This window comes from Phycomyces blakesleeanus, assembly GCF_001638985.1.
Source record: "Phycomyces blakesleeanus NRRL 1555(-) unplaced genomic scaffold PHYBLscaffold_11, whole genome shotgun sequence".
Taxonomy (NCBI): domain Eukaryota; kingdom Fungi; phylum Mucoromycota; class Mucoromycetes; order Mucorales; family Phycomycetaceae; genus Phycomyces; species Phycomyces blakesleeanus.
Genome location: NW_017265144.1, coordinates 451,400 through 465,023, shown reverse-complemented (window position 1 = coordinate 465,023; position 13,624 = coordinate 451,400). Strand labels below are relative to the sequence as shown.

Below are 13,624 nucleotides of genomic sequence, written 5' to 3'. Positions count from 1 at the left end.
CGGGTTATTAGCGAATTTCAATCACTATATGTTTGTTTGATGAACTTGGCCCACATCACGGTTCATTACCATATGAGCACTCAACAGGACTTTACATTTATAGATTTATCTTTTATTCTTATTTTGAAAACAAATATTATTGGACGAAAGAAGAGCAAAAGAAAAAAATATTCTTTTAAAAATGTACGTAAAAGAAAACCCCTCCAAAGTGCAAGAGAATGTAGCATTTTAAGAAAAGCAAAAGCAAAAACTAGACAAAATATATAGTTGGTGTGGACAGACTAAAAAGGGCAAAAAAAAGGGCAAAAAAAATGTCAAAAGGCTTAACCAATCATATTAATTTATGATTGTCCGCACTTTTTTTTTTAAAAAAAAAGGGAGGGTTCAAAATTAGCTCAAATGCATATTATATAAAACAAAGTGCTCATAATACCATCTATTCCATCATGTTAACATCTTTTACTAGAAGAGTTTTGTAGGCTTTATCTCCTATGAGAAATGCCTTCCATCAAGAACATTAACTTCTTCTTAATCCAATTGACAATTAAAGAAGAACTAGCCAGTCATAGTCGTTTGAACTTTTGGTCTGTCTATACCAACTCTTCAACTTTTAAGCGATCCGTATTCTTTAAAAGCGCCAACACCTCTGTATTGATATTTCACCTTTTCTTATTATTAGACCTTGTCAGCTTTACTCGCATGCAATTTCTTTTGATCCTAATTAGGGACACATGGTGGGTTGGTTATGTGGTGCAAATGTCCAACTCAGCGACAAGAAAATGAATACGGGTAGAAAGACAATTTTATTAAAAAAACAAATAAAAAGAGCTATTTAACTACTTCGAGCCATTTCTACAGCTATGTCACTACTTTGAAGTTTACTGCGATGAGCGATACAAGAAACAACGGTGGATAAGGTCCACCATGTCAACAACCAATTTCTATTATACAAATCTAGCTAGTTATATACCATATAATAAATATAACCCACGAAAACAAAATAATGTTTAGATGATGAGCACATACTATGAAACCAATGAGTGTCCAGAGGTAAAAAAAACCTTAATTCTTGGAGGCTCCAAGTTGGTTTTGATGGTGTCAAATTTTGTCAAAAGCGTTACATGGCTTAGAACTTTAAGCTTCATTTTGTTTCTTATTTTTGTAAACATAGGGCTTTGTAAACCCGGCTATAAGAATGCGCTACTTCGAAAAGAATATTTTCCTATCATCTTCTTTCCTCTTTTCTCTCTTTCATTTACTTATTCATTTATTTTTGATAATTCCCTTCGAGAAAAGGATAGAGCCATTGCCTCCATCATGCTGGCATCAGAATTACCTGTCGAAATTATGCTCTGTATTGCAGAATCTCTTGAACTCCGGGATAAAGCTCGGTGCTGTCTCGTTTGCAAGGGCTGGCTTCCAGGTTTCCAAAAATCTCTTTTTGAAATAATCGTTCTTAACAAAATTGGTATCAACAAGCTACTCGATCCAACAAGTCCGGCAAGTAATCTCCTTCTAGAACATGGCCACAATACTCGAACACTTCGAATTCGCAAAGACAGTCTCTTACACAATCGAAAACTTTACGCTTTTCAGAAACACTTTCCGAACCTAGAATGTTTCAGATGGGAATTGTCTCGATTAATAGAACCTTTTGTGCCAAATGATATCTATGGGTGGAATATGTGGACAGAATCTCTCACGAAACTTGAGCTACACTTAAGTTATCATGTTAACAATGATCAGGACAAGATCTTTAATTTGGTTCGCTTGAATCTATGTCGACTCAAACAATTAAAATTATGTGTTAGCGGTTCAGACATGCACCCATTCACGTTCGATGATTTTGAACTCCTTAATGACCAACTACCCGAATTGATGTGCATGTCGATTACAGCTCGATTTGAGGAAATGAACTATGATGAATTATCGAAAGTTAAAGAAGTGAAACCGAGACCATGTTTCAAATCCCTACAAATTCATATCGGAAAATCTACGTATGAATGGATTTATTACATTGCTATCAAGTATCCAAATATCAGTACTGTTGGTCTACTTTATTTTGGCCAGGCCTTAAGTCTAAATCTGCTAGCTTATCAGACGCTGACAAGGCTTGCCGAACTTCCACGTCCCTTGCAACAGTTGGAGAGAATAGATATGACAGTCCATGTCCTCGCTGTACACATATATCAGATTTTTCTAAACCAACTTCATGGCCTCAATATTCCAATCAAGCATGTCTGGCTAGCTGTCGCTTCTAGGCATTGTCTCGATAACGCATCAAAAGACTATGCTCGGCTAACAGCAAAGCCATGGGCAAATACATTGAAAGAACTCTCAATTACATACTATTCAAGCTATTCAGGTTCTTTTCACTTTTTCAATCATGATGACTATTATCCTTGCCTAGTTGATCTTAATATCACCGTCTACGGAGCTGTCATCTTCATTAATGTCGTCTTGGCAAATCGCCCATCGTTAAAAACCATCAAAGTTACTTGCGGTTTAGTCAGCTATGGGCTAGGCTCATCTACCCCTTCAATTAAGCACGGATTGCGGGATTTATCACTTCTGAAAACGAAGATTTCTACAAAGACACTCACCTATATTTCTATTTACTGTGATAATCTGAAAAACATGACTCTAGATCGCGTAAAGATACTAGAATCACAAAATATTATAAATTCTCCTCATTGTATCGATATGTCATCGACCCACTTTAAAAAGCTTCGTATTAAACATATTGAATTTATTAAACAGACTAAAAGTAATATCAGCGTGTTTCTTTTTCCTTCGTCAGAGGTAAATGTGTATATGTTACATAAAGATAGTATTTACATATATAAAAGTCATATTGTGAAACTAAACTAAACTTATACTATTATTATTACTATTATTGAAAAGGAGAAGAGAGAGAAAATAAAATATCGTCGCCAAAATCCTACAGAAAACGTGTGGGCTTGCTTCCATGACTGGGAATCGTATGATAAAGGATTAATATTCGATGTACAAAAGAAAGGTGAAGAAGCAGAGAAGATTGAAGAATATTTCCGTGCTTTCTCCTATATGTCTCGCCGTTTAGATACCATGCATCAGTCTTTAGAACTCGTAGACCGACTGTCACTAGGAATCTGGGCAAGTTTTCTTCCTGATGGTTATGTTACTCTTAAATACGGTTCTGTAGAAGATCTTGTTATTGGCCCCTAAATCTATCCTTAACTAGTCCAATATTAAAACCAATTTATAAAAATAAAGAATATATATATATATATATATATATACATATCTTTTTTAAACTCTTGTCTGTTTAAATGTTTTCTTGAAAGAGTTATTTATGTTTGATGTATTGGTTATTGTGGTATACACACCACAATTGAGTGAAGAACAGACCCCACAACCAAACACTGGTTCCTTCTTGCTAATGAATCTGGCAAGTTAACAATCTCCGGAACTGTTACACACCAGGCACACGTACACTACGCACTCATACAGTGTAAACCAACCATTACACAACAGGGATTTGAATAGTAGCAGATATAAAAACAATATTATTTTGTCTCTTTAATAAATAACACTCTCACAGTATCTACTTTTCCCATTATTGAGATATTAACCCATAAACAATCCCGAATACCTCAGTTATAAAATATATGATTTTTTTAATGCTTTTTATTTATTTAATTTTGTTTTCTTTAAAAAAAAACTCAAGCTCAAAGTCAAAGTCAAACTCCAGTACCATGTTCTTTACTGGATATAGCATATACATTATAGAATAAAATCATAGAGTATCATTAAAATTGGCCAATATATATATATAAGTAGTTGAAATACATAAACTCTATTATCATTAGTATGTAAGTTACTCTGTTGATCGGTAAACACATGCACACACACATAAACATTTCTAACAACTGTAGTTACTTTAATTTAATATAATATAATAAAATGATAATAAATTATAAAAGAAATGAAGCTAACAAAAGTGAATAAAAAGAAGTGTAATATGTTTGGGAAAGTAAAAGTAAAGAAAAAGGTAAAAAATGCATTAATGTAAAGAAGTTACAAAAATGGTAATCTAAGGAAGAGCTTGGGAAAATGAAAAAAGGGGGGGGTGAAAGGTTTAAAAAGGAGTATGTTGCTTGGATAAATATTAAGGTGTAAATCCAGGAATCAAAAGAAAGGGAAAAAATGGTTGAAAAAATGAAAAGTAAAAAGTGATGACGTCAGCAAAACTGATAGTCCAAATTCTCTAAAATTTGATATAGTATAGCAACCCGACAGATAGCTCAGTTGTTAGGACGCCGGACTAGCAATCGACAAATTGGGGGCTCGAATCCTCCGTCGGGCATTTTTTCCAATTTTTCACAAAAACCCAGAAATTCCAGCCTAGCAGTGGTACAAATAGCAGGGTTTAGACCACCGGTCTCAAGCAAAGACAAGCCAGGCCTACAAGGTCCATTCCGATCTCCTTCCCTTTTTTCTGTAGTCAGCCACAGTCCGCAGTACCACAGTATTCTCAAGCATTGTTCGGAAGCTCTCAGTGTTATCTGGGAGGCTCACTTCCAAAATATAGTTAAAGAAGTTCCCATTGTCAACAACCAAGTTGGTTCAATTGGTACCCTAAACATTAGGAAACCCTCTTGAGCTCGCAGCTTGATGTCTTGACCAACTGACCTTTGTGTATATAGTACCTTCTAAACTACAAAAAAAGTGTTAGGAAAGGCGAGAGTACTTGTCAGAAATCCCCCTACACTGGTAGATATATCATCAAGTCCTTTAAGCTCAAGGGCGAGAAATTGTTGATTGCAGTTGCAGCAGCAGCAACTGCAGCAGCAACAGAAAAGAAATTAAACAGTAAACCAATAGTAGCTCGATATTGAGTAAAAAAGTGTGACGAAGATCCAAAGAGTATTTTTGAGTATAGCAAGAAGATCAAGAAGAACAGTACAAAGAAAATTGAGATTAGTTCAAATCCATATTAGATAAGAGCATGTTCTTCTCAATAAAATTTGCTGTGAAAGAAGAACTAGCCAGTCATAGTCGTTTGGACTTTTGGTCTGTCTATACCAACTCTTCAATTTTTAGGCAATCCGTATTCTTTAAAAGTGCTGACACCCTGCATTGATATTGCACCTTTTCTAATTTAGACCTTGTCAGCTTTACTCGCGTGCATTTTCTTTTGGTCCCAATTAGCCACTTTTATTATAGTGACAGACATTTTTGCAGTACATGTACTGATTCTGGACTAATTAATCGTATTCAATATAATTTGTACCTATATATATGTTTAATTTATGAACAGAAAAAGAAGAGGATACACTGTAATTATAAGAAAGGTTTGTAAACGGATGTTTTAAAGGCAAGGCAGGCAGAAAACATAGAAGAATTTGGTAACATATACCACACCCACCTTCTGTTATATAAATCTAGCTGGGTGTATACCAGATAATAAATATAACCCACTAAATCGAAATGATGATTAGATAGTGAGCGCATACTATGAAACTACTGTGTGTCCAGAGTTAACGAACCTTAATTGCTGGAGGCTCTAGTTTGTTTGCGATACAGTCAAGCTTTGTCAACAACATTACAAGGCTTAGAACTTTAAGCTTTATTTTGCCCCTTATTTTGTAAACGTAATACTTCGCAAACGCAGCTATAAAAGTTGGTTTTTTCAAAGAGAATATTTTCTATTATCTTCTTTTCTCTCTTTTATTTATATATATATTTGATAATTCCCTTTAAGAAAAAGCGTAAAGTCATTGCCTCCACCATGCTGGTGACAGAATTACCTCTCGAAATTACTATCTTAATTGCAAGCTATCTTAAACTCAAGGATAGATTTCAGTGCTGTCTCGTGTGCAAGAATTGGGCTTGGGCGTTTCAGAAATCTCTTTTTGAAAAGATCGTTCTTAATAACAAAGTTTACGCCGACAAGCTAATCAGCCCAGCAAGTCAAGCAATACACCGGCTTCGATTATATCGCCACACTACTCGAAAGCTCGTAATCGGTGGAAACGTTCTCCTGGACAATCAGACGCTTTACGTTCTTCAGAAGATCTTTCCAAACTTACATAGTTTCTTTTGGAATAATTCTCGACATAGGCTATCTTCTCAAAAAACTGATTTTTATGGGTGGAATCTGTGGTCAAAAACTCTTACAAGTCTTGAAGTAACCTTGGCAGCACATAATGAAGATATATATACCAAGATGCTTGATACAATTCGCTCAAAGTTATGTCGTCTCAAACGATTATATTTCTCCCATAAAAGTTCAAAGAAGTTCGAATTCACGTTTGATGATTTTGAACTCCTTAATGACCAACTACCCGAATTGACGCACATGACGCTTAAGGTTGAATTTAAGGAAATGAGCTTCAATGAATTATCGAAAGTTAAAGAAGTGAAACCGAGACCATGTCTTAAAACCCTACAAATTCATATCACAAAATCTACGTATGAATGGATGTATTACATTGCTGTCAAGTATCCAAACGTCAGTACTATTGGTCGACTTTATTTTGGTCGAACCTTAAGTCCAAATCTGCCAACTTATAAGACGCCAACACGGCTTGCCGAACTTCCACGTCCCTTGCAACAGTTGGAGAGAATACATATGGTAGTTTATAGCCACGCTGTATACATATATCATGTTTTTGTAAAACAACTTCGTGGCCTCAATATCCAAGTCAAGAATATCTGGATAGATGTCAATTGTAGCCTTAATTTCGACAACACATCAGGAATCTATGTGCAGCTTGCAGCACAGCCATGGGCAAATACATTGGAAGAAATCTCAATTTTATACAATACACACTACTCAGGCCATTTACGTTCTTTCTACTTTTTCCATTATGATGACTATTATCCTCGGCTAGTTCATCTTGATATCGAGGCCTTTGGAGCTATCATCATAATAAATCATGTCTTGGAAAATCGTCCATCGTTAAAGACCATTAAAGTTACTTGTAATTTACTCAGCTATGAGCCAGACTTATCTACCCCTTCAATTAAGCACGGATTGCGGCATTTAGCACTTCTGAGCACGGATGTTTATACCAACACACTCACCTATATTTCTACTTACTGTAACGATCTGAAAAACATGACTCTAGATCGCGTAAAGATACTAGAATCACAAAATATTATAAATTCTCCTCATTGTATCGATATGTCATCGACCCACTTTAAAAGGCTTCGTATTAAACATATTGAATTTATTAAACAGAATAAAGGTAATATCAGCGTGTTTCTTTTTCCTTCGTCAGAGGTAAGTGTGTATATGTTACATAAAGATAGTATTTACATATATAAAAGTCATATTGTGAAACTAAACTAAACTTATACTATTATTATTTATTTATTTATTTTTTTTAAAAAAAAGGAGATGAAAGAGAAAACAAGATATCGTCGCAAAATTCCTACAGAAAACGTGTGGGCTTGCTTCCAAGGCTTGGACTCGTATCGTAAAGGATTAAGTTTCGAAGTACAGAAGAAAGGTGAAGAAGCAGAGAAGATTGAAGAATATTTCCGTGCTTTCTCCTATATGCCTCGCCGTTCAGATACCCTGTATGAGCCTTTGGAACTCGTGCACCGACTTTTACTAGGAAGCTGGGCAAGTTTTCTTCCTGATGGTTATGTTATTTTTAAATACAGTTCTGTAGAAGATCTTGTTATTGGCCCCTAAATCTATCCTTAACTAGTCCAATATTAAAACCAATTTATAAAAATAAAGAATATATATATATATATATATACATATCTTTTTTAAACTCTTGTCTGTTTAAATGTTTTCTTGAAAGAGTTATTTATGTTTGATGTATTGGTTATAAAGTATATGATTTTTTTAATGCTTTTTATTTATTTAATTTTGTTTTCTTTAAAAAAAAAACTCAAGCTCAAAGTCAAAGTCAAACTCCAGTACCATGTTCTTTACTGGATATAGCATATACATTATAGAATAAAATCATAGAGTATCATTAAAATTGGCCAATATATATATATAAGTAGTTGAAATACATAAACTCTATTATCATTAGTATGTAAGTTACTCTGTTGATCGGTAAACACATGCACACGCACATAAACATTTCTAACAACTGTAGTTACTTTAATTTAATATAATATAATAAAATGATAATAAATTATAAAAGAAATGAAGCTAACAAAAGTGAATAAAAAGAAGTGTAATATGTTTGGGAAAGTAAAAGTAAAGAAAAAGGTAAAAAATGCATTAATGTAAAGAAGTTACAAAAATGGTAATCTAAGGAAGAGCTTGGGAAAATGAAAAAAGGGGGGGTGAAAGGTTTAAAAAGGAGTATGTTGCTTGGATAAATATTAAGGTGTAAATCCAGGAATCAAAAGAAAGGGAAAAAATGGTTGAGAAAATGAAAAGTAAAAAGTGATGACGTCAGCAAAACTGATAGTCCAAATTCTCTAAAATTTGATATAGTATAGCAACCCGACAGATAGCTCAGTTGTTAGGACGCCGGACTAGCAATCGACAAATTGGGGGCTCGAATCCTCCGTCGGGCATTTTTTCCAATTTTTCACAAAAACCCAGAAATTCCAGCCTAGCAGTGGTACAAATAGCAGGGTTTAGACCACCAGTCTCAAGCAAAGACAAGCCAGGCCTACAAGGTCCATTCCGATCTCCTTCCCTTTTTTCTGTAGTCAGCCACAGTCCGCAGTACTACAGTATTCTCAAGCATTGTTCGGAAGCTCTCAGTGTTATCTGGGAGGCTCACTTCCAAAATATAGTTAAAGAAGTTCCCATTGTCAACAACCAAGTTGGTTCAATTGGTATCCTAAACACTAGGAGACTCTCTTGAGCTCACAGCTTGATGTCTTGACCAACTGACCTTTGTGTATATAATACATTCAATAAACTACAAAAAAAAAGTGCAAGGAAAGACGAGGGTACTCATCAGAAAATCACCTACACTGATAAATATATCATCAAGTCCTTTAAGCTCAAGAGCGAGATATTGTTGATTACAGTTGCAGCAGCAGCAGAAAATAAATTGAACATTAAGCCAAGAGTAGCTCGACACTGGGTGAGGAAGTGTGATGAAGATCCAAAGAGTATTTTTGAGTATAGCAATAAGAGCTAGAAGAGCAGTACAAAAAAAAGTTGAGATTAGTTCAAATGCATATTAGATAAGAGCATGCTCTTCTCAATAAAATTGGCCGTGAAAGAAGAACTAGCCAGTCAGAGTCGTTTGAACTTTTGGTTGAACTTTTGGTCTGTCGACACCAAATAATAATAATAATAATAATAATAATAATAATAAAAAAGAAATGAAGTCAACTAAGATTGGAAGGTTTCCTTATATCGGAATAAAATAAAATAAAATAAAAAGCACATTTTCATTTAGAGTATAATGTGTAACTGTGTTTCTGAAAAAAAAAAAGATAAAAAGAATATTGTTCATTTGAGGGGAGGGAAGAATACAAAACTAAAATTGAGGTAACAAGATATAACATGTCAATGGAAGATAAAGAAACAAACGAACGAACGAATGAAGGAAGGATTGAAGGAATAAAGGAATGAACAAAAATGATATTCAAACATTTGAAGTTTAGATTATAAAGGATTCTATTACTTTGACTTTTGATTATTTATTTATTTGAATTATTCAGCAAACTGGGTGCAGCTGATAAAGACATATTGTTCTTATTGATTCCATCTCCACAAAAAAAAATATTTAAGTATCATATGTGAGTAACAGGATCGAGTCTAGTGAAGTCGATTGGAGTAGAGTAGAGTAAAGCATTTGAGATACAGACTGATATGAATGTAAAAATATGAAAAAAAAGAAGGTTTCAATATCCGTCAAAGTTAGAAAATACGGTAAAGACTACTATCTAATCTCAAAAACAAAAAATAAAATAAAATAAAATAAAAGCTTCAATTTTGATAGAATTTTTATTTTTCTTGTATATATATATATATGTATCTTTTATAGACACTTTACCTATAAAGCATTTCCCTTGCTATCTCTCATTATCATTATCATTATTACTTTAATATGTTATATTAAGGAATAGTGCCATTTTATATATATAAATGTTAACTATAAGATTAGTAGAGAAGAAAAAGTAAGAGGGAGGGTTTAGGTCTATTAAGTACCGAAATCCAAGGCTACACAACTGCAAGAGTGTCCGGTTAGCCTTAAGAGTACAAAAGAAAAAGATAATGCACTATTTGTTGTTGTTTTTTTTTCTACTTTAAATATTAACCTTCAGATATTTCAGTCTGTCATTTTATTTTTATTATTTATAAAAGAGTCCAAATACTTCTTTGGTCAAGGTCAAATGTCGTATACTAGAATAAACTCTTATATCCATGTTTTGTATCTACATCTTTAAGGGTCAATTACAGGTCCCTTTGAGCAAACCAACAGCACCAAAGAGATGTTCAAGAGTTGTACCAAAGGAGAATATTCTTTAAATAAATCGATCGGTTAATGACGATGATGATAAAGATCAATACTATAGTTGACTTGAATTATAAAGTTTTTATAATAATTCAATGAGATCATTAATGAAAATATGCCAAATTAATATTAATGCTTACTGTTATATCTATATATTTAAGCGTTTGAATAATCCTTTATTAAGAACCAGACAAAGATAGAAATATATATATATAATGACGGTCTGCTTTTATTACTATTATTTTATATTAAAGACCATGGGTATGATTGTAAGAATACCACAGTAAAATGATCATGATACAGTCAAAGTGATATGAATATTTTGCCTCCAAAATAATAGAAACAAAAATGGGTAGAATAGAATAGCTGTAATACGGGTTCAAACTGATTTCCAATTCGGTAGTTTCCAATTATCACGGTGTGGCTCACGCAAAAAAAAAATTGGTACTCAAATGAAAAAAAAAAAAAAAAAAAAAAAAAAAAACTGAATACCTTATTTCATACACACAAGCACAATGACACTCTAGTGAAAAGGAATAAGAAATGATAATCATTCTAGTATTAATGCACGTACATATGGTGGGTGGTAAAGATGGCTAGTTTTCGACTCATTTGTTGTAATTTAACTTGAAGAATAAGATGAGTGGGAGCTATTACTATTATTACTACTATTATTATAAAGTGTATCGGTAGCGGTATCCCAAACACTTTTTTTGTTTTTTTTTTTTTGTTTCGTTCTTCTTTTGTGTGACAATTTTCAGTAGAAAACTGTTAAAAGATATGAAATCCTTTTGGACTATATAAATTTTGATTATTACTATTGTTATTGAAATTTCAGGTCTGAATATGATTTTTTTTGGCACGATTTCTGTAGCTTAGAAAACTATTTTGATTATAGATAGCAAAGTTACATTGAATTGAAACCATAGAGCCATTAAAGATCTTTGTGGGTATTTTAATTTTAGTATAATTTCTTTAGATTGCATTATAAAAAAAAATTGTAGGTAGGCATGGTTACAAGATTTTTAGCTTTAGTAAGTTTAAAATACCCAAAAGAATAATATACGTGTAACCGAAAAGAAGAAGAACAACAACAAAATATTATTTATTTTTCTCATGTTGCAGTATATTTGTGTGTATAGAAATCACACATGTAATTATACTATTACTATTGTTGATATTTTATCGTATCATCTTAACAAACCCCTTCCTCCATTTCCCACTCTACTTCTTCTACTTCTTCTTCTTCCTCTACTTTTACTTCTTTCTTTCTTCATGTTTCTCTGGCAATTATAGATTTATATATTATATATATATATATTCATTATATATATATATATAAATACAACTACACACAAATACTACCTCACTCTTAAACTCCTGTACATATTTACATACACACACACACACATTTATATATACGCATATACAGAATAACCAGACGAAAAGACAACCTTCCAAGAACCTCTCTCATTTCGACTATTTCAGTTTATAGCAACAACAACAACAAAAGGTCATCTTTAAAGTAAATAATAATGGGAGCCGTGTGTTGCAATGAGCAATTGATCGACTTGGATGGAGAAGGTGACGATGGACATTTCGCTTTTTTCTGATTACAATGAATATATATATATATATATATTGTTATCTTATTGATTGATTGATAATTAAACAACAATTTCTTTCTTTCTTTTATGAATAAATACATCTTTTATTTATATATACACACAAAAAAATATTATATTATATTACATTATATCTGCTAGTCGATCTTTCGCACTTTGTTCTCTTGCGCTCTGTTGGCAAAGGAGCATTCGGAAAAGTTCGAGTAGTTCAGCACAGAGGCACCAAAGAATTATTTGCACTCAAGTACATCAACAAAGCAAAATGTATACAGATGAAAGCCGTGGACAATATTATATCCGAGCGACGCCTGCTAGAACAAATCACATCCAATGTCGTCGTCAACCTACGCTATGCCTTTCAGGACGACAAGAACATGTTTATGGTTCTGGATCTTATGCTTGGAGGAGATCTCCGATTCCATCTCGAGAGATTCGGTACCATGCCCGAAGAACGTGTTCGCTTTTACGCAGCCGAGATATCTCTTGGACTAAATTATCTTCACAGCAAAAACATTGTTCACAGGTAAAAGACAATAAAAATAAAAATAAGCATGTGTTTATAGTGTAATGTGTAGCATGGGTACATATAAAAAAAAAGAATATAGAGAGTGAATACTTTATGTGTATTGATTGTACTTTAGAGATATCAAACCAGATAACATCTTACTAGATGAACAAGGCCACGCTTATCTCACAGACTTCAATATCGCAGTTCAGTACACCGAAGGCAAACAATTGACCTCAATTGCAGGTTCAATGGCATACATGGCACCAGAAGTACTTCAAAAGAGAGGATATTATGCATCGGTTGATTGGTGGTCTCTTGGTGTGATGTGTTACGAACTTTTGTTTGGCAAGGTTAGTAAACACATCCAATTATTGTTTCTTTTTTCATTCTTACTTGTCTAATCCATTTGGCTTTATAATTTTATTATTATTATTATTATTATTACAGCGACCGTTTCGCGGGAAATCAAATGATATGCTCCACCGTGCAATTCTCTATGAACAATTGGTTATTTTAGAGCAGAAAGACGTATCTCCTGAGGCAGTTGATTTTGTAAAGGGACTCTTGACACGCGATATTGATTCAAGACTGGGTGTAAAAGAAAAAGGGTTTAATGCACTCTTGGCTCATCCCTGGTTTACTGGACTTGACTGGGAAGCCCTAAAATCCAAAACTGCAATCCCGCCTTTTATTCCTGACGTAAGCCCATGTTATTTTATTTTATTTTGTTTTATTTTATTTTATTTTATATATAATTATGTACTTTACTAAAAAAAAAAGGATTGCTTTACAACAAAAAAATAATTAGAGTAAACGTGCAAACTTTGATCCAACTCATGAATTGGAAGAGATCTTGATGGAAGATTATCCATTAAAAGTACGCAGACGCAATCCAAAACGTAGTGGGACCGGAAACACCGGGATGTCTATTAGAAGCCAGACAGAGAGTTTTATCGAAGAAGCGATCAGTCCAGAGGAACAAGTGATGGAAGAAAAGTTCCTGACCTACGATTATACGCGCCCGCACGAAAACGAACGACGAAAGGATGATC

At 33.5% G+C, this 13,624-nt stretch overlaps 5 protein-coding genes across 5 annotated transcripts; all 5 read left to right on the top strand.

The window, feature by feature from the left end:
* Positions 1 to 498: 498 nt before the first annotated feature.
* PHYBLDRAFT_168616 (hypothetical protein) lies at positions 499 to 3,207 on the top strand (the record flags this gene model as incomplete). Its single annotated transcript, XM_018435904.1, has 3 exons — positions 499 to 738; positions 1,012 to 2,802; positions 2,905 to 3,207. The coding sequence occupies 3 exons, from the start codon at positions 499 to 501 to the stop codon at positions 3,205 to 3,207; spliced, it is 2,334 nt and encodes a 777-aa protein (XP_018291303.1).
* A 981-nt stretch (positions 3,208 to 4,188) lies between these two features.
* On the top strand, positions 4,189 to 4,880 carry PHYBLDRAFT_145665 (hypothetical protein; the record flags this gene model as incomplete). The annotated part of the gene is made up of 3 exons (XM_018431509.1): positions 4,189 to 4,207; positions 4,271 to 4,602; positions 4,689 to 4,880. The coding sequence occupies 3 exons, from the start codon at positions 4,189 to 4,191 to the stop codon at positions 4,878 to 4,880; spliced, it is 543 nt and encodes a 180-aa protein (XP_018291302.1).
* An 893-nt stretch (positions 4,881 to 5,773) lies between these two features.
* Positions 5,774 to 7,687, top strand: PHYBLDRAFT_145664 (hypothetical protein; the record flags this gene model as incomplete). Its single annotated transcript, XM_018431508.1, has 2 exons — positions 5,774 to 7,270; positions 7,385 to 7,687. The coding sequence occupies 2 exons, from the start codon at positions 5,774 to 5,776 to the stop codon at positions 7,685 to 7,687; spliced, it is 1,800 nt and encodes a 599-aa protein (XP_018291301.1).
* A 688-nt stretch (positions 7,688 to 8,375) lies between these two features.
* On the top strand, positions 8,376 to 9,113 carry PHYBLDRAFT_145663 (hypothetical protein; the record flags this gene model as incomplete). Its single annotated transcript, XM_018431507.1, has 3 exons — positions 8,376 to 8,394; positions 8,458 to 8,789; positions 8,964 to 9,113. The coding sequence occupies 3 exons, from the start codon at positions 8,376 to 8,378 to the stop codon at positions 9,111 to 9,113; spliced, it is 501 nt and encodes a 166-aa protein (XP_018291300.1).
* Positions 9,114 to 11,740: 2,627 nt separating this feature from the next.
* PHYBLDRAFT_124978 (hypothetical protein) lies at positions 11,741 to 13,593 on the top strand (the record flags this gene model as incomplete). The annotated part of the gene is made up of 6 exons (XM_018429021.1): positions 11,741 to 12,023; positions 12,206 to 12,587; positions 12,706 to 12,922; positions 13,020 to 13,271; positions 13,381 to 13,474; positions 13,535 to 13,593. Coding segments are annotated over exons 1-6 (1,053 nt in total), but the record flags the coding sequence as incomplete, so codon positions are not given.
* Between the last annotated feature and the right edge of the window lie 31 nt (positions 13,594 to 13,624).